Below are 24,221 nucleotides of genomic sequence, written 5' to 3'. Positions count from 1 at the left end.
CCCTGCACTTCCATGGAAGTAAAAGCACTCTAAAGCTTGAGCAGAAAGACTAATCGTTTCCGTCTGAATGGTCTCCAGTGCCTCCTCCCATGCCATTTTTAAGTCTCTCCTTATCCTCAAGAGACGTCTTTTTGGAAGTACAAGATACTGTAGCAAAAAGAGAGAGGAGGCCAAAACCGGTTGGTTCTCTGTATCCAACTCATTATTTAACCAAGAGACACTGTTTTATTCAAATCCACTCCACTTGGACTTCTGTAGAAACATGTTACCATGGTTTTTGAGGAGTGGGAAAGTGGGAATGGGCCAGTAAATTCCTTTTTCCTACTTAGTACAAAGACATATCTTTGGTATTCTATGTGAATATTCTTATTTGACGGAACTAAATTCCATTGTGTCTGTCTTTAAAACAGTAAAGCCGGCATCAGTGAGATGTTTGAAGGTCATCAGGGACCAATTACAGGCATCAACTGCCATGCTGCAGTTGGACCTGTGGATTTCTCTCATCTTTTTGTCACTTCTTCTTTTGACTGGACTGTAAAGCTTTGGACAACTAAGGTATCTAAATGGGTCAGGTGGTGGTGTCTATTTGTTTTCTAACCAGACCAAAGCAGTCACCTTGACTGAAAAACTATTTCATGAAAGCAGGCTTGTGTAAATGTTAAATCCAGTTCCTTGATACAGATTTTTGTCCATAACGTGTACTTCTTAGCATCACCTCTGTAACATATCTTCGAAATGCAGCAGTGCAGTTACATCTAAGGGCAATATGCGGAGATTAAACATTTCACTCTTTCTCCTTATCCTTTTTGTAAGTGGTGTGCATTGTCCACACTGCCTTATAAGCACCCATTCAGGTCAGAGATCAAATTTTTCTGGCAGTTTTTCATTTGGGGCATTGTCAAATACACTGGGTTGATTCTATTGAAGGACTCCATAAGTTCGTGGACAAGGGTACCTTTGGACCCTCGGTGATTTCAAATAAATGTTTTTACACTGCATTTGCTACATGTTTCTCCTTGTTGGTAAATATATGAAGATAAGAGAAATATTAAATTAGTCAGGTCTCACCATTCTTGTAAATACAATTATTGAGGAATTAGTCAAGTGTAGCCATGTTAGAGATAAGGCTTGAACATTGACGTATTTATCAACTAAGGTCATCCCAACCTCTAAATGCATGACAGAAATTTGCTGTTCCGTGATTTCCAGCACCTTGGATGTTCTAGTGTCCAAATGTCCTCCCTCTTAGCACACCATTCAGAGCTTTACAAAAGTTTTATTTGCTCTTATGGTTTGTGAGCCAGGTTGCTTCCAAGATTCTATGTACAGCAGTGAAATCACAGAAGTCTTCAACTGAGATTATGTCTGTTACTATCTTGGTTGGGGAGGTTGTTTTCTTCACTAGAGCAGAAAACCTTGCCTAACGTTAGGAACACCTCCTGTGAGACTTGAGTCCAGTGGGACCTTAAAGGCCAATGAGATTCAGATATCTGACAGGGAGCTTTGATTCTCAGAAGCTCTTAACTCGAAATGCTTGTTGGTCCCTGTGATGGTCCTGGGCTCGAATCTGGCTTTTCCATTGCAGACCAGGACAGCTACCCTCTGAAACACTTTTTGTATGGCCGTGTTCAAAATTACATAGCGTGCATCAGTGGTGGGTATTAAAGTACAACACATCACGTTTATACTCTGAATTAACCCAGTTATCTTAATCCTTTGAGGATTGTGTAAAATATGATCTATAAATGTTGTTTTCCCCACCCCTTTGGCTTTCAGAATAACAAGCCCCTGTATTCATTTGAAGACAACTCAGACTATGTTTATGATGTGATGTGGTCTCCCACCCACCCCGCCCTCTTTGCTTGTGTAGATGGGATGGGCCGGCTGGACCTGTGGAATCTCAACAATGATACAGAGGTAAGGCCAGGTGACGTTCAGTGTTCAAAAGCTAGTGTAAAATGATTTATAATCATAGAATCATAGAATAATAGAGTTGGAAGGTTACCTCATGGGTCATCTAGTCCAACCCCCTACACTATGCAGGACACTCACATCCCAAGCGCTCATCTACTGTAACCTGCCACCCCTGAGCCTTCACAGAATCAGCCTCTCCGTCAGATGGCTATCTAGCCTATGTTTAAAAATCTCCAAAGATGGAGAACCTACCACCTCCCAAGGAAGCCTGTTCCACTGAGAAACCGCTCTAACATTTAGCCTTGTTGTTAGGTGTGAAGTCGTGTCTGACCCATCGCGATCCGATGGACAATGATCCTCCAGGCCTTCCTGTCCTCTACCATTCACCGGAGTCCATTTAAGTTCGCACCAACTGCTTCAGTGACTCCATCCAGCCACCTCATTCTCTGCCGTCCCCTTCTTCTTTTGCCCTCAATCGCTCCCAGCATTAGGCTCTTCTCCAGGGAGTCCTTCCTTCTCATGAGGTGGCCAAAGTATTTGAGTTTCATCTTCTGGATCTGGCCTTCTAAGGAGCAGTCAGGCCTGATCTCCTCTAGGACTGACTAGCTTAGCCTTAGGGACCCTGAATTGAGTGGAAAGGCAGCATAGAAGATTTTATGCTCTAGTTTCTTAAAGGAGCGCAAATTTAGTCAATGTTCCCTACTGCACCACACAGTTGACAGAAAAGAGCAAATCTGATTCTGGCGTTTGGAAAGTCTTTTGCCCTCAAATTAAGCTCGGAGAGCAGCTGGCCCCACTTCGTAGAGGGAGGTCAGAGGTCCATCTAAAGGGCAAGAAAAAAAGAACGGTATTCTATATCCTCCTCACTTAAATTGGTGGACCGTTTCCTTCTGCCTTCATGCTTGAGTTCCTTTGCCCTGGCCCCCTGAATTGGACAAGTTCGGCTTCCTGTAGCTTTTACCCCACCCCCACCTCTTGACAACCAATAGCTCATAACCCCACCAAAGTAGACATTTGCAGTATCGGACTATCACTTTATGAACCTGTACTTGAATCTGCCCCTACCGCACAGCAGTGCACTGGGCACGAAGCAAAGCCCAAAAGCAGCAATGCCGCCAGGGGTAGCACTTTAGACCAGAGGTAGTCAACCTGTGGGCCTCCAGATGTCCATGGACTACAATTCCCATGAGCCCATGCCAGCATTTGCTGGCAAGGTCTCATGGGAATTGTAGTCCATAGACATCTGGAGGACCACAGGTTGACTACCCCTGCTTTAGACCACTGCACATGTGATTTGCTTCCTACTCCCCTCATGCAGAATATCATTTTCCCTGAGTCTGCGATGTCTGTGTGTGGATGTGGGGTCCCTATAATAAAGCAATTTCTGCCAAGGTATTTCAAGTTAAATATACACAGACAAGATTTTGTCTAAAGGAAGGGGGGGAAATGTAACCGGGGCTGTCATCCTTGAAGACTTGGCACTCTAATTCCTATCATTATCGTCCCGCGTCGCATCCTGAGTTTATCACGGAAATTTCAAATTCTTAAATTGTAGAATATTTCCCCACCATATGTTTTCGTACAAGAGACAGCTGACCAGTGTTATCCAGGCGATGTTTTAAAATGGGGGGGGGGAGCCAAAGGTGGCGGGACTCCTGATGCAGCTGCAACGTTTGTTTTTAAAACTGATCCAGGTGCCAACGGCGAGCATCACCGTGGAAGGGAATCCTGCTCTTAATCGTGTCAGATGGACCAATTCAGGTCGCGAAATTGCCGTGGGAGATTCTGATGGGCAGATAGTGATTTATGATGTGGGAGAGGTAGGTAACTTCCTTTTGAAATTGCAGCCGTGCGCCGTGCGCGCTCTGTGAATTATTTTACTTCGTTCGGATAAAAGGCATGTTTTCAAACCCGCTTCCCCCCCGGCTTAGGCGTGCATAAACTCTGCATCCAAATAGCAGCCTTTTTGGCACTCTAAAAGAGCAATTTATTAACGTGAATGTAGCTTTCAGTGTAGCGGCGAGCACTCTGTTTGAAGTGCAAAGGACAATTGCTATTGGATTTGGGTAGTTTGGAATTCTGTTGTTGTGGCTTTGGTTTTTGGGTTTTCGTTTCTTGCTATCGCAGAAAACTTATTTCTTAGGATTGGGAGACTTCCCTGTGTGATCTGTTGATGTTGAGATCTTGAAAACAGGGTCAGTACTGTACACCAGTGGTCTTCAACCCCCGGTCCGGGAACCGGTCCCGGTCCGTGGATCAGTTGGTACCGGGCCGCGGCTCCTCCTCGTCCTCCTCTCCGGCTGCTGCCTCGGGGGCTGCCCTGCCACCAGCTCACCTTTGGTGCTCTCCAGTGGCCGCCATGGCTGGGACTCCCCTTCGGCATTGCACTGTGCAGCTGCTGTTAGCAGTGCCCCCCAGCGGGAGGCGGGAAGACAGGAGCGCCGGCAGGAAAGCAAGTGCAACAGGGGGCCCAGGCAGCGACCTCCCTCAGCAAAAGACTACCCCCCCCCCCGGGCCTCAGTAAAATTGTCAAGTGTTGACTGGTTCCCGGTGATAAAAAGGTTGGGGACCACTGCTGTACACATAAACTGTACACATAAATTATGACTGTACACATAAATTATGGGGTGCATGGTGGCCTTGGAGTTGCATGTGCCCACGTTGGATATTCTCACATTTCCTTCCGCTTATATCTTAACCTGAGATTACACAGACCTCACTTGACAAGGGAAGTGAACTAGCCCCAATTGTGACAGTCCTTCAAGGATTGTCACAATGGAGGCTATTTCACTTCCCTTGTCAAGTGACTCAAGGTAAATTTTGGGTAGAGCGAGATTGATTAACTCAAGGTTCCATGACCCATTTGTTGGCTTTGAGATCGGAATCTGGGTTTCTTGCACACCCAACCCATCATCTTGATTTTTTTTCACAACTCCTGGCCAAGTGAGGTTATGGCCTTTGATGTCCCTGTGCTTTCTAACAGTCCTCTTTAACTGTGTCTCCCTGCAGCAAATTGCCGTTCCACGAAACGACGAATGGACCCGTTTTGGCCGAACGTTAGCCGAAATCAACGCCAACAGAGCCGATGCGGAAGAGGAGGCAGCATCTCGACTTCCTTCTTAGATAGGATTTAGGAGTGATTTGGGGAGTGGGTTAGAGAGGGCTTCAGAGTAGTTGCGTACGTAGCCTGCAGCAAAAAGTGAAGATGAAAATGGCAAATGGCGGATTTTTGGGACGCGGAAGCCGATCTTGCTGAGTTTCTCCTTCCTAGCCAAAGCGTTCTGTCTTAATCTGCCTGATGTAACTTAATCTTAACTTGTCAAGCAAACACTAACGGAGCTGTGTATTTAAAGTTACTTGGGCTGTGTCCCAGTTTTCAGCAGCATATGACTGACCGTTTCTGAAAAAATTAATTTATGTACGTTTATAAACAGGAGCCGTCCTCAGTTAAACTGACGGGCTGTGCAATAAACATCAACCCCTGAAAACATGTCACGGTTCTAGTACTCAGGCTGCTTAAGTTATGCATGCATCTGTTCACAGTAACCTTTATCCTAATTATTCTACAATGGGCTCCAGGCTACGGTGGTAGGTCATGTATTTGAATTAAAAACATGTACAACTTTAAAAACTTACTTAGCCATAGAAACACCTGCTAAGTACTTTTGACATTTTTTTGGTGCGTTTTAAGGGAAGAATTCTTTATAAATAAACATTACATGACCTTTTTCTCACAAACGCTGGTCTTAAAGACTTATTTTTGCTCAAGGGTTGTTGTTGCCATTCATTTATACAGGTGGGGAACCATGCTGCAGGGTGTTTAGGAGCTGACTTGCTGCTGCCTTGAGCCAGCTTGAGAGCCAGCTTGGTTGTAGCGGTTGGGAGTGCGGGCTTCTAATCTGGTGAGCCGGGTTCAATTCTGCACTCCCCCACATGCAGCCAGCTGGGTGACCTTGGGCTCGCCACAGCACTGATAAAGCTGTTCGAGCAGGAATATCAGGGCTCTCTTGGCCTCACCCACCTCACAGGGTGTCGGTTGTGGGGAGAGGAAAGGGAAGGCGACTGTAAGCCGCTTTGAGACTCCTTTGGGTAGAGAAAAGCAGCATTTAAGAACCAACTCTTCTTCTTCTTTTTCTTCTTCAGTAATATCAGGACTCTTTCAACCTCACCTACTTCACAGGGTGTCTGTTATGGGGAGGGGAAAGGGAAGGCGACTGTAAGCCACTTTGAGACTCCTTCGGGTAGAGCGAGGCATATAAGAACCAACTCTTCTTCGTCTTTACTCTGTACTGTATCCCTCAGGTAACGTTCGTGAGAGTAATGTCTTCATAACCCTAACTACGTGTGCTCTTAATAATCAGGGCAATAATATAGCTGCAAGAAGCAGTCTTCTGGAGACAATATGAATCAGGGCTACAGTGTCGTGGGGAGGGGAAGAGTTATTAATATATACTAATAATCCCCTCCCCTGCTTTAAGGTCTGAATGAAATGTGGCAGATACTGATATTTCATCTGCAATTTTTTCTTGTTAAGGCTTAAGCAACTGGAAGGCAGGTTTCGTATGACAAATGGAGCAGGGGCAGAGATGTAATGCCTCGTTCCGCAGTAAGAACTTAAGAAGAGCCTAGTGGTCCATCAGGTTTCATTCACTGACCAGCCAGTTGACTTGGAGGACTGACAAACAAAGCATAAAAGCTAAGCTCCTCCCCTAATGTCGTCTCCTAGCACTCAAGATTTCCTGCCTCTGAATATAGAGGTTCGCCCTCAGAGGTGGAGGACATCTTGGATGGGGGCTTCCTACCATTCATTTAGGGAGGCAGAAAACAACTTTTTCCCTATTTCCTGTCTCAGTGTGGGAGTCAACCTTTCCTCTGTTCTTTTCTTGCCTCAGTAGGGACAGCAAAGGCTTTTCTAGTATGCAGTTTTTTTTCTTTACTAGACTTCTTATCCTTATAGAAACCCTCTTTTCTTCTACGCTAATCCTCTTGTATATAATCCATCTTCTAATTTAATCTGTCTCCTTTCCCTCTCTAAAATCCCCTACTCAGAAGCTTGGGAAGGGGGAAAGGAAAGGGACCCTTCAGTCATCCTTGGCTGAGTGGCGGCTCTTTTTTAGCCAAACTTTACAGCGTTCCCTCAGGATGCTTTAGACATGGCCCACTCTAAAGCCAATGATGGCTTTCTGACTGAGGACAAGCTGGAGTCACCAATTGCAGCAGGAGCCCAAGGTGGGGGGACGCCCTCACAGTGTGAGTATTTCTCATTAAGTTTGATGGGGTGGCAAGCTGAACTATTTCCTGGTACAGGCTGAGGACTTTGTGCAGGACTGGAGACACTCCTTCCCCAGCCCTGGACTTTCCACTAAAGCACTGCCTAAGATCGTTTTATATGTCTGGAAGTGCATCAAGGGGTTATAGAATCATAGAATCAAAGAGTTGGAAGGGGCCATACAGGCCATCTAGTCCAACCCCCTGCTCAACGCAGGATCAGCCCTAAGCATCCAAGAAAGGTGTGGATCCAACCTTTGCTTGAAGACTGCCAGTGAGGGGGAGCTCACCACCTCCTTAGGCAGCCTATTCCACTGCTAAACTACTCTGACTGTGAAAATCTTTTTCCTGATATCTAGCCTATATCGTTGTACTTGAAGTTTAAACCCATTACTGCGTATCCTTTCCTCTGCAGCCAACAGAAACAGCATCCTGCCCTCCTCCAAGTGACAACCTTTCAAATACTTAAAGAGGGCTATCATGTCCCCTCTCAACCTCCTTTTCTCCAGGCTGAACATTCCCAAGTCCCTCAACCTATCTTCATAGGGCTTGGTCCCTTGGCCCCAGATCATCTTCGTCGCTCTCCTCTGTACCCTTTCAATTTTATCTACGTCCTTCTTGAAGTGAGGCCTCCAGAACTGCACACAGTGCTCCAGGTTGCACACAGTACTCCAGGGTTGTGGCACTGGAACTTTAAGCTGTGGGGCACAAACATCGAACTAAGAAGGAATGCACAGAAAACGGCACCAAAGAGGTGACGGGGCTGAATATCACATGGTAGCCATCTGGAGTGTGCCTCTCTACCTAACTCAGCCCAACCTATTGCTCTTAAGAGCCACATAGGTGACCAGCAGCACAATCAGCCTTACACATCAAGGTGGGCCAGTAATGTATGCGGCTACAGACCCTCCACCTTTCCTCCTGGATATATATCTGCCATCAGGGAGACAACGAGAGAAGAGAGAACCCACTTCTACCAACAGACAATTATGAGAGTTCAAGACCCTTCTGATTACCCTCGTTACTCCCCATTACTTGGACGGGCACACAAAGGATCCCCAGAGAATACATGATGTGGCCAACTAATTTTGCCAGAAAGGAGGAGATCCAGCCCCATCATATAGTCTGAACATTCAACAAACTAATAAGGGAGAGGAGGAGGACGAGGAGTTCCCCTTGGACAAAGAGGAAGGCAGGGAGATTCAAGTCCCTGAAAAATCCTCAAGGTTTTTTAAAACAGGATTTTCAGTATTTGTTTTCCAAGTCATTGGCTGCTCTGGATCTTAAAGATTCACCTACTTATAAGTAGCAGCCTTCCCTCAGGCCTTTCAAAAGCCCGTGATAGCTTTCTGTTTGAGGACAAGCGGGAGCCATTAGAGGCCTAAAGAGAGCAAAGAGTATTTAGGATGCTTTAGGATGCTTAGGGCTGATCCTGCGTTGAGCAGGGGGTTGGACTAGATGGCCTTTATGGCCCCTTCCAATTCTATGATTCTATGATTCAATTTTCCAAGTATAACTCAAGCGCCTAAAGGATTTCCATTGCCATATGTTTTGGAGAAACAGAGGAAAACTGAATGGACACGTCCAATGCATAATGCACATGTTCCTAAGTTTATTTTTTAAATGTATGGTTTGCCTGCCTGTGTGGAGGAATTTCTACAGGAGCCGTTGGTTGATGAAGAAGAAGAAGAAGAAGAGTTGGTTCTTATATGCCGCTTTTCCCTACCCGAAGGAGGCTCAAAGCGGCTTACAGTCGCCTTCCCATTCCTCTCCCCACAACAGACACCCTGTGAGGCGGGTGAGGCTGAGAGAGCCCTGATATCACTGCTTGGTCAGAACAGTTTTATCAGTGCTGTGGCAAGCCCAAGGTCACCCAGCTGGCTGCATGTGGGGGAGTGCAGAATCGAACCTGGCATGCCAGATTAGAAGTCCGCACTCCTAACCACTGCACCAAACTGGCTCTCGGCGGTAGTGATGCTCCAGTCTTCAGGATTACTGGCAGAGGATGGCCACATCAGGGATGCAGCAGGCAAAAGAACAGACTTTGTTCTTGAAAAGGCACACAAAGCAGTCAGTCAGAGCCACTTCAGATGCACCCATAGAACTGCCTGAAATAGGAAGCGTTTGCAGCTTATTCCAGAAGGTAACAAAAGTTTAATTGAAGGGGCAAATAGAATCCTCCTTGGCAGATGCAACATTAGATGTAATGACATTCTGAGCCAAATCTCTGTCATCAACAGCGGCTGCCAGGAGATTGCTTGGGTTCAGATCCGAAAATATGGCAAAATATAATAAAGTTCAATTTTTAAGCATCAGTCTGAGTCTCTTATTGAAATGAAAATAATCCACACCAAATTGAGACCCCGGACAATACACTATAATATTATCCGGGGTCTCCCTTTGGTGTGGATTACTTTCATCTCTCTAAAAGACTCAGACTGATGCTTAAAAATTAAACTTTATTTTACTTTGCCATATTTTCGGATCTTCGTTCTGCTTTACCTCGTGAATCCATTTGGAATTCTCCACTGGGTTCAGATCCTGGCAGGCTGACTTTCATTCTAAGTCAGCAGTTCTCAACCTGGGGGTCCCAACCCTGATGGGGGTTGATTCATGGCAGCGGCAGCCTCGGTGACCCAAAGGGGAAGAGGCTGTGAACTGCTGGCGGCAGTGGCAGTGACCCAAAGGGGGCTGTAGGGTTGCATGTGCACTGGCGATCATGGAAGGCCGAAGTGGCCAGCGGCATGGAAGGGAGGGGCACAGGCACTGGTTGGCGTGCCGGCAGCACCCCTCCACTCCACACCGCTGGCCACCTCAGCCTTCCATGATCGCCAGCATGCAACCCTACGAACCCCTTTGGGTTGCCGCCACCACCCCTGCCGCTGTTGTGACTCCCACAGCCGCGGCAGTGGCAGGAATCACAGCGGTTGGGAGGGTTGAGAACCGCTGTTCTAAGTCAATTATAGCAGCTTACCTCTTTCAGGGCAAAAACACTATTGGGAGACACAATTAAATTCTAGTCAGGTCAGAGACAAGACCCAGGGTTGTGCCCAGAACCTTAAACTGCTCGGATCACAGAACTTCAGGCAACCATTCCTTTTGTACCCAGCGATCACTGCCAAGGTTTAAATTGAACTTCAAGAGAAGAAAAAGAGTTGGGTTTTATACTCTGCTTTTCACTGCCTGAAGGCATCTCAAAGAGGCTTACAAACACCTTCCTTTCGACCTCATCATTTCCTGCAGATAGTTCCTCTCCCATCACAGATGGAAGCTTGCAGTATTACTCTTCCAACATTTCCCTTTGTTTGGACTTCACCTTGGCAGTTTTACAAAGCACACAGCACTTAGCATAGCTCCTTCCTTATACCGCGGGATCCCTGCTATGTTCCCCAGTGGATCCTGGTATCTAAAATAAATTGGTCATCTGCTGTTTGTCTTTAAATGGAGCCCCTGCTCTCCTTTTTCTTACTCCCTTCAGGAGCATAGAATCATAGAACCATAGAGTTGGAAGGGGCCATACAGGCCATCTAGTCCAACCCCCTGCTCAACGCAGGATCAGCCCAGAGCATCCTAAAGCATCCAAGAAAAGTGTGTATCCAACCTTTGCTTGAAGACTGCCAGTGAGGGGGAGCTCACCACCTCCTTAGGCAGCCTATTCCACTGCTGAACTACTCTGACTGTGAATTTTTTTCCCCTGATATCTAGCAGTTTGACAGTCTATGAAGCACCCTCTTGGCTTCTTTGTTCCCCACCTAAAATTCATTTTTTTTTAATTCCCTGAGTTTATTCTCACTTTGGGAACATGTTCCTCTTCCTCATTGTGTTGACCGCTTTCAACGCTTCCTCTCAGCCTGTTTTTATAGTCCCATTTTTATTCTCCATTTCTCCTTGTGGGCCTGCAGTTTATTTTTGGTCATCCAAGTGGTGTTCCGTAAACTTAAACTTTATGGATTTCTGATTGCCATTGTCATCATTTCAGATTTTCTGATTGTATCAGTTTGGGAGGGATCATGGGTCTATGGCAGAAAATCTGCCGGGCCTACAGGTGGTCCCAAGTACAATTCTTGGTAGGGGGACATGAAGGCCCATGGTCCTTGGAGAGTTGCTGCCATTCTAAGTAGAACAGCCTTTCCCAACTTTTTAACCATTGAGAAATCCATGAAAGAGCCTTCAGGCTCCCAGAAACCCCAGAAGTGGCACGATCGTGCAGAATATGGTTGGGAAGCACAGCTGTGTCCACACCCACCTGGGGCTCCTCCCTTCCCCACACCCTCCAGGCCCATCATTGGCCATCTTGAGAGGGAGGTTGGCATGGCCATATATGGTCATATCACCCACTATATGTTTAACAAACGAATCTGTTTCATATAATATTTCTGGTAAGGCCTTGGAGGAGGAGCATGTCTCATGGCTTAAGTGCCACTCAGGGCGGCTGCCCCGCCCCTAAGTGCCTCCTCCTCCAACGGGCTTGCCTGTCTGTCCAGTAGCTAGCAAATTGCCTTCCATTCCCCACCCCACCACCTCCTCCTTCCTCTTCCCTCTGAGGCTCAGAGGCTGCAGATTCCTTCTGATTGAGAGCTGCCCCTGCCGGCTTGTTCCCTGCCCAGCCTGCAGCCTTTCCAGGTCCTGGTGGGAGGGGGAGGCCGTCTGCAGAGTTTGTCCACTCCACCCCCCTAATCTAGCACCTGTTGTATTCCTGAATGCAATGGGCTTGGCCCCTGGTATGTATATATATAATTAATTAACTCCCACCCATTTGGGAAAGCCTTCCATGGCTGTCAAGAAACCTGAGAGTTTCACAAAACCCTGGTTGAGAAAGCCTGGAGTGGGCCATACTGGCACTGATGAACCAAGGTTTCGATTCAGGATAAGGCAACGTCATGCGTTTGTGTCTCCACCACCGTTGAGAACGGCTGCAGATTCAGTTCTAATGTCACTTGCTCATGCCTCTTTATCTCCCACACAGAGACTGATGCTGAGCAGGATGCGCACTTGGCTTGCATTATGTTCAGCCCCCTCCCCTCACCACCCCCTGGCTCCTATTGAGGCTAGATGGTGGAAACCAGGAAAAAAAAATGTACTTTGTCAAAGAGCTTTTGTACAAAACAGCCCCATTATCTTCCAGCTCACTTTCAAGATCCTCTCCTTAAGTATCCACCGCAACTCTCCTTTGGTTTATTTTGGCAGCTAGCCTAGCCCCCTCTCCAGGGCACCCACTTATTACGGGAGTGATTGCAAGAGCCTTTATTTCCAAGCCACCTGCCCCACAACTGCAAGGATCTTTTGTATTCCCTTTCCGTGATGCAACAATAGCCTATGTCGTCTGTTCAATTGGCTGGCGTGGTCCTAGTAACGCTGCTGCTTTCTCAACTCCGGGTCAGAGAAGCCCCAGAGGTTCTCTTTTGCCTTCACTCCTTCCCTCTTCTGTACACTTCCCTCTCCCTTCCTCTTGGGCACTGTCATTTCATATTAAAACTATTCACGCAAATCCACGGTGTGTACTTCAAGCCAGGGTCCTGATTTAAGCGGTGATTAATTGCAGGTTCCGATCTTCCCACGGCAGATAGGGACCTCCAGGTGATTGGCCAACCCCCTCTGATTGGTAGAGGGCTGGATAAAAGAGCCAGCTTGGGGTAATGGGGAAGATCAGCGGCCTCTGATCTGGAGAGCAGGGTTTGATTTCCCACTCTTCCTTCACAGGCAGCCAGCTGGGCGACCTTGGGCTAGTCTCAGTCCTGTTAGAGCGGTTCTCACTGAGCAGTCCCGTCAGGGTTCTTCCAGCCTCACCTCCCTCACAGGGTGTCTGTTGTGGGGAGAGGAAAGGGAAGGCGATTGTAAGCCTTCTTTGAAACTCCTTCGAGTAGTGAAAAGTGAAGTATAAAAATAACTCTCCTTCTGCTAAAAATAAAAGGCCAGTAGCAGCCTTATTTCTGGGTGGGTGTTCATGAGTCATTCAGCTTGTTTCTTCTAGACATAAATGTTATTATTTAAGGAGTCACTGGACTTTGGTCTTACTTTGCTACAAGTGACCAACATGGCTCTCTCTTTGCAAGGGGGCAAGGGTTGCACAGCAGGGAGCGGGGGGGGGGAGAAGTCTGTCCAATCCTTTGCAACTGAGTGTCTCTAACAACCAATATTACGGTGATGTTCCTGAGTGCCAGATTGCTGCTCCCACCTTAAGGAAACTGTCCACCCCATGGTGATGCATTCTGAGAGAGGAAGGGATCATGGATCAGTGGTAGAGCATCTGCTTGGTATGCTGTTGGTACCAGGTTCAATCCCCAGGATTGTTAGGTCTTCCCTGGCCACCTGCAGGAGAGGGGGCGGGGTAGGGTTCCCAGATCCAGGTTGGGAGACTCCTGGAGATTTGAGGATAGAGCGTGGAATGCCCCAGAGCCCAGCCTCCAAAGTATCCATTTCTCCAGGGGAACTGATCTCTGTAGTCTAGAGATCAGCAGTAATTCTGGGGGATTCCCAGGTCCCACCTGGATGAAGTCCGCACACGTTGGATAATGCACTTTCAATGTGTTTTTACAGCTGGATTTTCCAATGCAGAACAGGATAATCTACTTCTAAAGTGCATTATCCAATGTGTGCAGAATGGGCCCTAGAGGCTGTTATCCCCATCTTCAGCTAAAAAGTGTTGCGAAACTCCTCCTCCTGTGATCGTGGAGAGCTTTTGCAATAAATAAATAGATAGATAGATAGATAGATAGATAGATAGATAGATAGATAGATAGATAGATAGATAGATAGATAGATAGATAGATAAAGATGGCATATGGTTGAGGCCAATTTAGGCACAACATTACATCAGAGATGGCCCCTCCCCTCCCCACCTCCCTACTATTTGAGGACCAATATAACACCAATGCTAGAATCTCTCTGAGCTATGTGGCTAGAATCGGAACACTCCGTTAGTGTTTTTCAACTAAATTTTATGTTGCTGCTTTGTAAATGTTTTATTCTGTTTTGTTGGCCAGCAGGTAGCAAACCAGGGAAATGAAGCTGCGGCGCCATCGTTTTAAATAAATTTTATTTTGTCGTGATTTTTAATAAAACACTTTCAAAACAATCTGTACATTTCAAACCAACGAGAACGGCAATGCCTGTTCCTACAAATGCCACTGCATTTCAACGCCACAATGATGTCTCTGTACAAAGATGTACAATATGTACAGTAAACATGGAGTGCAAAAAAAAAGAGAGATAAAAGCTGTGCAAAGCCAAGCCTTGGTTACTAATTCATGCCACCGGGCAGAGAGGGTAAAAGGTCTATGCATAGAACTTAAAAAGCTCGAATCGCCTCCCGTGTGCAAATGATTCGTCACATTCCGTATAGAAAGGAGTGATTCGATGTCAAGCTCTCTCCGTCCAGCTAGAGCGTCATGCAGCTGACCGGAGGAGGAAGAAACAGAGGACTACCTATAAACGTCCATTGCACCGTTTGGGTTTGGCTTGAAAGGTCAGCTCAGGATTCAGCTGCTGCTTTGGGCTGTGCTGAAGCGACACTGGACGCCTGGAACTTGGGAAGAGAGAGGCCAAACTTGTTCTCTATGCCCGCAAAAGTCGCCGTCGCAAGCCGGTAGCCGCCTATGTGGTTCGGATCCACAGGAGGAAGGTCCGAGATCCGAGACTTGGGTGTAGGTTCTGAACCAGAAGGTTTGCTGGTTGGAAGAAAATAGAAAATGGGAAACCTCAGGTGTTGCTGTGGGAATTGGGATGGCAGACGGTAACAGCTCTGAAGGAGTGCAGCTTCTAAACGCATGTGACCCGTGCCACGTTATCGCATGGCTGCTTCAGGGCTTTTTGGAGGGAGCTTTCCTGGATTTTATCTATCTTTAAGGATATGCTTCCATGCATATCGGGATAATTTAATGCACTTCCAGGATTCACCTGCAACTGGATTTTCTTGCTGCAAGAAATCCAGCTGCAAATTACTGCTAAATGCACTGAGAGTGCATTGTTTCAAATCTGAATCGAACAGATTGTTTCATTAGGTATTACGGTTGATAGAAACAGCCTTGGTAGCCCATAAGGATTAAGAGTTGCAGAGAACTAACTGCCACGTGTGAGAACCTCTGGGCGTACCTCACCAGAACAGAGTATCGGGAGCTTCAATAGTAGGGTTACCTGTTTGGGTGGGGTGGAAATGAATCCATGTCCCCAGGTGAGCTGATCAGAGCTGGCCCCACCAGTTACCCATGAAAGAGATAAATTTAGATCTGCTCTAGCCAGAACCAGGTTCGGAGAAAGAATGGTGGGAGGATTATTTGACTGCTGGAAGCATCCTTGGGTACAGGGGCAGGCTCACATCTGGCCCACTGGAATTTAATATCTTTAGAATGCTCTCATATACAATGCCCATATATCCCCCTAAACAGCATTATTTAATAAGCTCAGAAACATGGAACTTAAATTTCAAAACACATTTGGGAAGGCGCGGACTAACTAGTGGTTAAAAATGAACTTTTTAGTTCCTGATCCATAATTTCGGAGAGACAAAAAGCAAAAAAAGACAGATTTCTAGCTATCTTGAGTGATTTTTACAACAGCATTTACAACTAATCTTTCAGCCTCTTCCCCCCCACTTCTGTAACTGTTTTTTGATAATCCACTAATTAGCCACTTATATGAAGAAATGAGCTCTGACTCGCAAACGTTTGCGCTCAAATAAAGTTGGTTCGTTTTTTTGTTTTCTTTTTAAGGAGCCCTTGATTTCTGTTTCCCTGTTTGAAGCGGAGTCTTCCTGTGCCAGTGAACTCACCGTGAGGGTGGCCCATAGCGGGCGCCGTGCCACAATATCTCACGCGGCTGCCACTTAAAGCCAGGCGACCAAACGCATAAATAACAATGCCCTGTTGCAGTTAGGGTTGTGCGCGGAGGTGTCCGAATCGGCTGCTCCAGGCCGATTTAGACGCCGCCGCGCACAACCCTAGTTGCAGTCCTCTAATGCAACACGAGGCTCTATAAGGACACCCCTGGCCGTTTGTGAAGGTTTCACAGCAAACGTGTTAACATCGATTTGAAGCAGCCTTGCTTCCTTGAAGCCTCCATCGACTTCAGGTCGGTGTAACTCATTTATATCCCACGCCTCGGGAGACGGAAATCTAAAGACAGACCGACTTAGGGGACGAACCGGACGAACCGCACTTACATTCCTCCAAAATCGACGTAGAACCACCGCTGCAGAAGTTCATAGGTCAGCAGAGTAACGCCGAATTGTGGGGAAGATCGGAACACTCGTGCTGTTGAATCAAACGAGCAAAACGTTTATCGCAAGAGGTTACCTCAAATGGCCTGCACTGTTTACTACCCTTGGCCCTCTAGGTTCATGCGGTTTACTAAAAATAATACACGCAAGGCGGTTTTCTCCCCCACACACACAGACAAGGCACACATGCCCCGTATCCCATTCTTTACCTGCGGTTCCCTTCCAAAAAGCCGTGGGGCCTTCTTCGCGAAGGATCTTCCCAAAACAGTCAATCACGCCGCTGTAGGTGGTCTGACCCGTGCGGGCGGCCACTTGCAGTCTTGTCTTGATGACATCAGCAGGGGTCACCAAGGAAGCTGCAGGCACACCTTTTGAGCAAAACGAACGGCTTTAAGTTCAGGGCAAACACCCGGGAGAGGCAAAAATACCTCTGTGACTATAACGCTTCTGAAGAGTGACACAAGCCGTTCCTCTAAAAGAAAATTAATAATTTTCTCCTCCTCGGCAGTTTTACCTTTTATACTAAAGCTGTCATGAATGAAACTAGATTCAAATGGGGAGCCATGTTGGTCTGAAGGAGCACAATAAAATCAGAGTCCAGTAGCACCTTTAAGACCAACAAAGATTTATTCAAAGGGTGAGCTTTCGAGTGCAAGCCCTCCGACGTCTTGCACTCTGACGAAGAGTGCTTGCACTCGAAAGCTCACGCCCTGAATAAATCTTTGTTGGTCTTACAGGTGCTACTGGACTCTGATTTTATTATAAATGAAACATTTAGCCCAATGCACTTAAGCAGTATCACGCTAATAAGATTAAAAATGCATTTAAAGACTCATTTGTTTACTCTTGCCCCTTGATTTCTTTGGGACTAAACCCAACCTGCTTTTCTGCTGCTGAAGAGATGAGGGGAAGGTTCTCCTCGGACAGCCCCCAAAAGCTGTGCTGGAAATCCTGGGACCAGCACAGACCAAAGCCTGGTGGAAGGGGGGCTGTAAGGAGGAAGGAATTGAGTGAAACGGTGCAAACAAAGCAGCGGGAACCGCCTACATGGAATGTTCATGCCTCGAATTTGATGTCTGTTTATAATGAAGCATTTGAGGTGGGCTTTTTTTAAAAGGCAGGTACAAGTTTCCGCCAAAACCAACTAAGCTCTCCCAACATGAATATCTCGCATCTTAATCTCTTCAAAGCTTCTTTCGATTCTTGCTCCTCTGAGATCGTGAATTTCTTCCCAACTGAAAGAAGGGGAGGGTGGGGAGAAATCAGACGAGATATTTACCTTCCTCGGTGTGTTTCCTTCAGATGTAAAGCTCCCTCCAACTCGGAGGGCTTTGAAACAACCTCGCTCTCCCTACGGAGGCCAAGAACCAAATTTGACTACAAGTCGCGGAGCGACATTAAGCTGTTTATCCACATTATGCAAATGTAATTAGCTCTCATCAAAAATTACGCTGCCTCCCACCATGGAAAAAAGTGATCAAATTTAGATTAAGTTAGATACAATAGCATATTAAGCTTCCTATACGTGAGTCTGATGAATATTAACGACTGCCAAGGAAGGGGAAGGGGGGGGGAGAGTCTGTTGCAAATTATTCTTTAAAATTTTTTTACCTGCAATAGCACCGGCTGTAAGGAGATTAAGCCCTCCCACGTGGCCGTTTTCATCCGCCAGCAGCAGCTTGCAATGAGCATAAACAGGGAAATAGATGGCCGAAAAGGGAATGTCTCGGAGGAAACACGCTTTGGCACCCTGCAAAGAACATACAAGAAGAAGAAGAAGAGTTGGTTCTTATATGCCGCTTTTCTCTACCCGAAGGAGGCTCGGAGCGGCTTACAATCGCCTTCCCTTCCTCTCCCCACAACAGACACCCTGTGAGGTGGGTGAGACTGAGAGAGCCCTGATATTACTGAAGAAGAAGAGTTGGTTCTTATATGCCACTTTTCTCTACCCGAAAGAGTCGCAAAGTGGCTTACATTCGCCTTCCCTTTCCTCTCCCCACAACAGACACCCTGTGAGGTGGGTGAGGCTGAGAGAGCCCTGATATTACTGATCAGTCAGAACAGCTTTATCAGTGCTGTGACAAGCCCAAGGTCACCCAGCTGGCTGCATGTGGGGGAGGAGCAAGGAATCAAACCCGGCTCGCCAGATTAGAAGTCCGCACTCCTAACCACTACACCAAGCTGGCTCTCTAGGCAAGGAAAGTCACCTACACAAGAGAAACTCCCGGTGGGTCTCCGTACGAGGCTGTAGAGCAGAGACTCGGGGTCTTCCCCAGCCCAGCAGGAGATTCCAACAGTACACCCGTGATCTCCTTTCTACCTTCTCATTTCCTCTTTCACGTACACACTGGAGCATCTGTTGGGGGGAGGTCCCATTCCCCCAGTGTCTAAAATACGGACAGTTTGACAACACAGTATTGTGACAGCAAGTGCCAAGTGTTCTTTGCTCCAATGACAGGGAAAGAGCGCTGGTCCTACAAGGCAGCCCAGGGAAAAGCAACCCAGGAGCAGGACAAAAGGTCAATGCCAGGTGAAGAAAGGGCAACGGGGAGGAAAGCCTCGCAGAGGGAGCACCTGTTCGAACCACCACAATGCCGCCCATCTGCTGTTCTTGGACAGGCCAAAGTAACAACAGGTAGAGATACCAACTGTGAGCCAAGAACGTTGGGTTGTGGAACCAGCAGTAGTGTGGTGTAGTGGTTAAAGTGTGGTGGTCTCTAATCAGGAGAGCCGGGTTTGACTCCCCACTCCTCCTCCACATCCAGCCAGCTGGGTCACCTTGGGTCAGGCACAGTTCTCTCAGAGCTCTTTGTCTTCATCTACCTCACGGGGTGTCTTTTATGGGAAGAGGAAGGGAGAGGTGTTTGTAAGCCACTTTGGGACTCCTTTGGGGAGTAGAAAGCGGGGTGTAAACACCAATTCTTCTTCTTGTTCAGCAGACATTCAACACCATTGCTTCTGGGCTCCGGTCATGGCCTTCTGCATCCCTTGGTCTTGAGGTACCAACTGAGAATGTATCACCAGGGCACTTTTTCTTCACCTCTCCCCTCCTCCTTCAAAAAGACCCGATACTCATTCCCTGTGGTCAATTTGTTGGCACTGCTTGAGCAGCAAGGTCTCTGTGTGTGTCTAAAAGACACCATTATGGATGACTTTGTGCCGAGTCTTTTGGGGAGGGGAGGGCTTCCAGTCCCCGTGGCCAAACGTTTGATGAAGTATTCCTTTAAAGTCCAGCAGCACCTTCAAGACTAACAAGAAGTTTTTCAAAACAAGGTTCCTGTGAGTTATAGTTCACTTTGACACATGGAGGGAAATCAAATTGGGAGTTCTACATCAGTGGAAGACAACAATCTATAACAGCCTTTCACAACTTTGTTACTGTTGAGGAACATTCCTCAGTCTTTGAGAAGCCCCACCAGTGGCCCAATCGTGCAGAATATGGTTGGGAAGCAGAGCTGTGGACATGCCCACCTGGGGCCCCTCCCCTTCCCACCCCCTCCAGGCCCATCATTGGCCATTTTGGGAGGTTGGTTCAACCTGACCATATATGGTCCTATAACCCAATAAATGTTTAACAAATTTTGAAAATATGTACAAAAATTAATTAAATCCCACCCATTCAGGAAACCCTTCCAGGGCTGTCAAAAAATCCCTGGGTTTCACAATATCCTGGTTGAGAAAGCCTGACCTACAACATGTGTGTGTGTAAGGTGGAGGTTTGAGAAAGGGAGGTTTAGATCAGCACCTTCCCTGATCCATTCAGGTTGTCTTGAGTGGCCCTTTAATCCACTGAAACTGGCCTGTTTTAAGACAGCTGCATGGCTTACCCATAGTACTTTAGTTTCTGTAATTTCCGGCATGGTGTTGGGGGTGGAAAGTGCCTTCAAGGCATAGCTGACCTACGGCAACCCCACAAGGTCTTCAGAGCAAGAGGGTCCAGCCATTGCCTGCTTCTAATCTGAGGCATCTCCTCCTCCCAAAAAACATAGGTTGTGTGGAAAGCTTGCTCGGGCCACTAAAATGCTTTGGGGAAAATTTTATTTATTGGATTTATAGGCCGCCGCTCCTGGATCAAGCCAACTCACAGTGGCTAGCAACAAATTTTAAAAACAGAGATTAAAATACCAAAATCTACAATTGCAGCCTTACTAAAATATAAAACCCCTACCTCCCCACACACAATCCCCTGGACGGCTGTATTAGTTGTTAGATATTAAATATTGGATGTTGGAGGAGGATCCCTGCTATTATTATTATTATTATTATTATTATTATTATTATTATTATTATTATATTTATTATATTTATTATATTTATTATATTTATTTACTTATTCATTCATTCGATTTGTATGACTGCCGCTCTCGGAAACCGGCTTGCAGCGGTTATGCTAGAGCATAACAGAGATAACAGGAGACCCAGAATAAAACCTAAGACAAGTCGGGTCTTCTAAATAAATGCAAGAGGAAAGGGGAGGGGTTCTTCCTCCCACCAAATGAAAGGACCCTGCACCAATAACACTGGCATCTCTGCATCTTGTTAAGAAAGCGAGGGAGCGATTCCATGCATCCTGCTGCCACCGCAGGAAACGAGGATGTTTCTCCATTTCTGACTTGTGCGGCTACTCTGCAGGAAGAGATTGTTTTAGAAAACTGCACAGATTTCTCAGCCTCCCAGCAAGGAAAAGGGGGGAAAGAGGATTTTTTTGTTTGTTTGTTTGTACCTGTAACACAAAACCGATCAGCCGAGGTGGGCACGTGGGCTGAAAAGTCCAGGCATACCTTATACAGACCAAAGATCCCCAAGTCCTTCAGAACAGTCAGGGCGCTGACCCTGGGCCCGGTGGTGATTTCTCCTGCGACTTGCAGCCGGATCTTGACGATCTCCAGGGGGTTCGTGAAGATGACCTGGGAAGCTCCAGCCTAAAAAGAACACGGGGAGAGAAAATGTCAAGTCACATCCCAGCTTGTGTGATTTCATTAATACTTTTAAATCACAATATATTTATATTCAGCACCGGAAAATACTGTTAAAGACACTGGCTACTAGTCACGAATAGCTTATTGTGTGAAATTAGTCATAACTATGGGAATTCGGCAAAGATCAGGAGGCTCCTTGGGAAGTATTTGTAAGGGAGGCCACTAAGGAATTCCAGGTATGTGAAGGCAGGACAACGGCAAGCAATCTCTGTTAGTCTCTTGCCTTGAAACCCAGAGGTGGCCAAACCGTGGCTCTGCAGATGTCCATGGACTACAATTCCCATGGCTCATGGGAATTGTAGTCTGTGGAGAGCCATGGTTTAGCCACCCCTGCCCTACGGTGTTGACATGAATTGATGGCATTTTCCAAACATAAGGATGCCTGGGACAGATTTATTTTGCATTGGCTCCAAGGGCCAGCAGTGTAACCTGGGTAGGATGATGTAGCATTTATGCTGGGTACAAGGAAAATGGGGTGCAAAAATCAGTATAAAACACTATAGAGGAATTTTACTATGCATTTTTACAATGTACCTATTCATTATGCAATTTTAAATATTTTAAATGTTGAATTGGCTCCCTGATTATGTAATTTCTGCTGTGAAATATTTTTTTGCCACCTGTTTTATCAGTACTGTATTAAATAAATTCGAATTTAATGCTTGTATAGAGTAAGAAAATCAGACATTGGCCACTTGCTCAGGAGCACCCAGCAGGAAACCAGAAAGGTGTTTTGTTTTTCCTTCTGCATAACTTCTGAATAGAAGCTGCCTATTCCAACAATGAGAACTTAATAATTCTCTTGATGATCCACAACGGTTCTTAACACACCCCACTGCTAACATACAGGGAAGCAGAATGGTGATCAGGAAAGATTCAAATGGGTAGCCGTGTTGGTCTGAAGTAGCACAATCAAATCAGAGTCCAGTAGCACCTTTAAGACCAACAAATATTTATTCAGGGTGTGAGCTTTCGTGTGCAAGCACTCTTCATCAGACTATGATCTTTTTACATGACAGGGAATATATAGCAAAAATCCATTCTGTTACATCAGTAGATTGTGTCACAACCAAATACAGCCAATGAAAATCCTTTGTCAAAACAGCCAATCAATCGCCTAGAATTCAGTGTCGCCTAGAATTACAACAGGGATAGTCAACCTGTGGTCCTCCAGATGTTCATGGACTACAATTCCCATGAGCCCCTGCCAGCGTTTGCTGGCAGGGGCTCATGGGAATTGTAGTCCATGAACATCTGGAGGACCACAGGTTGACTACCCCTGCTTTACAAAAACACAGGGAGAAGCCAAACTACCTTTATTAGTGATTATAGGTTCTCACCTCCCCATCTGTGGCTTGCTCCCTGTGAGACATTCCTCCCAGGGAATTGCTGGTCACTTCCCAAGACCAGGGAGTCAAACTCAAAATTCCATTACATTGCCATATCTTACAGTCACATTATCACAAATAAAATAAATAGTGAGGAATATGGATACACAAGCTGAACAAGGTTAGCATGAATAGTGAGATATAAAACCTTTGTCCCTGTTGAGTCCTGGGTATATCATAGTATTTAGTTTTGTAATAACTTGCAATTCTGCAATCTCCCTTTCTAGCCTGTTCTTGAAGTTCTTTTGCAATACAAGAGCTACTCTCAGGTCCGTTACTGAATGTCCTGGAAGGTTGAAGTGTTCTCCCACAGGTTTTTCAATTTTGTGGTTTTTGATGTCAGACTTGTGCCCATTAATTCTTTGGTGTAGGGTTTGACCTCTTTGCCCTATGTAGAGAACAGGGGGGCATTGTTGGCACTTGATGGCATATACTAAGTTGGAAGATGAGCAGGTGTATAGGCCTTTGATGGTATAGGTGATGTTGTTAGGTCCAGTAATTGTGGCACTGGAGTGTATACGGCTGCACAGTTGGCATCTGGGTTTGTTGCAAGTTCCTGCACTGTCCCAAACCGGACTGCCTAAAAATGCTACAGATCCCAAGATCTAAAGTACTTTTTCACTTCCAGGTCAGTGGCCAAGTTTGAGCAGGACACACATCAGTGGTACCTCCCCCATTCTCCTCACTGCACACCATAGTTTAAGGCACATCTGTTTGTTTGTTTTTTAGTCCCTTAAAATGGACAACCTCGATTCAATTTAAGAGTTGTCGGTAGAAGCCGAAAGCAATCCTGGTCATCCTTTTCAGCCACACATCTCAAAATCCGTGATGAACTTGTCCTCCCCCCTCCCTTTCCCTGTCAATCTACCGTTTCTGGCACCCAAACACTTTGGCCAGGGAGATGGTTAAAAGGTGAGTGGAATAAATATGTTACTTTAAATCACTGGCTGGGTTCCTTGGCTTGCGTCAGAACGCTTTTTACCATCTTAACAGGAAACAAATTGTTTGAAAGTGAACACATCTGCTACAGTAGAGGGAGGGGGGAGACAGAGACAAACAGATTGACATTACCCATTTTTCCAGCTTGGGCATGACACAAATTTTGCAGCTGTCGAGCTGTTTTATATTTCATTAGTGGGGCAGAAGCACCACCCCGTACAGGATACGGCTGCATACGGCTCCTGCTCGGAGTGGTGCGTTTTAACCTAAGACATTCAACCCAAAAAAAAAAATAAAGAAGGGGGGGGGGGGAGCCTCTGCATTTCAAAATTTCACAGGGAGATTTAACATGACAGTTTAGTTCCAGAAGCATGTAAACGTACCGGGAAGTGACATGTTTAGACTTTCTCTTGTTGCGCTACGGGTACCACCCTTCACTTATGGCAAAGTGCAGGGGGTCACCGCAGAACAGATCGATTCTGACTTGCGCCGACGACTTTGAAGCGCTCACCCGCTTCG

At 46.4% G+C, this 24,221-nt stretch overlaps 2 protein-coding genes across 5 annotated transcripts in view; one reads left to right on the top strand and one right to left on the bottom strand.

Annotated features, from left to right (window-relative positions):
• The window catches only part of DYNC1I2 (dynein cytoplasmic 1 intermediate chain 2), a 45,027-nt gene extending 39,375 nt beyond the window's left edge, over positions 1-5,652 (top strand). For all 4 annotated transcript variants that reach the window (XM_077319731.1, XM_077319729.1, XM_077319732.1 and 1 more), the window contains 4 exons: positions 411-555; positions 1,777-1,917; positions 3,609-3,734; positions 4,924-5,652. In XM_077319731.1, coding sequence (XP_077175846.1) covers positions 411-555; positions 1,777-1,917; positions 3,609-3,734; positions 4,924-5,037 — 526 coding nt within the window. In that variant the 3' untranslated portion in view covers positions 5,038-5,652. The remainder of the gene's footprint in view (positions 1-410; positions 556-1,776; positions 1,918-3,608; positions 3,735-4,923) is intronic.
• An 8,549-nt stretch (positions 5,653-14,201) lies between these two features.
• Positions 14,202-24,221, bottom strand: part of SLC25A12 (solute carrier family 25 member 12) — an 82,228-nt gene continuing 72,208 nt past the window's right edge. Inside the window, exons 14-18 of the mRNA XM_077319728.1 lie at positions 21,178-21,318; positions 18,008-18,146; positions 16,606-16,764; positions 16,340-16,430; positions 14,202-14,849 (exon numbers count right to left, since the gene is read on the bottom strand). Coding sequence (XP_077175843.1) covers positions 14,654-14,849; positions 16,340-16,430; positions 16,606-16,764; positions 18,008-18,146; positions 21,178-21,318 — 726 coding nt within the window. The 3' untranslated portion in view covers positions 14,202-14,653. The remainder of the gene's footprint in view (positions 14,850-16,339; positions 16,431-16,605; positions 16,765-18,007; positions 18,147-21,177; positions 21,319-24,221) is intronic.

This window comes from Paroedura picta, chromosome 2 (assembly GCF_049243985.1).
Source record: "Paroedura picta isolate Pp20150507F chromosome 2, Ppicta_v3.0, whole genome shotgun sequence".
Taxonomy (NCBI): Eukaryota; Metazoa; Chordata; class Lepidosauria; order Squamata; family Gekkonidae; genus Paroedura; species Paroedura picta.
The sequence above is the reverse complement of the archived record's forward strand: the minus strand, read 5'-3'. Positions and strand labels throughout refer to the sequence as shown.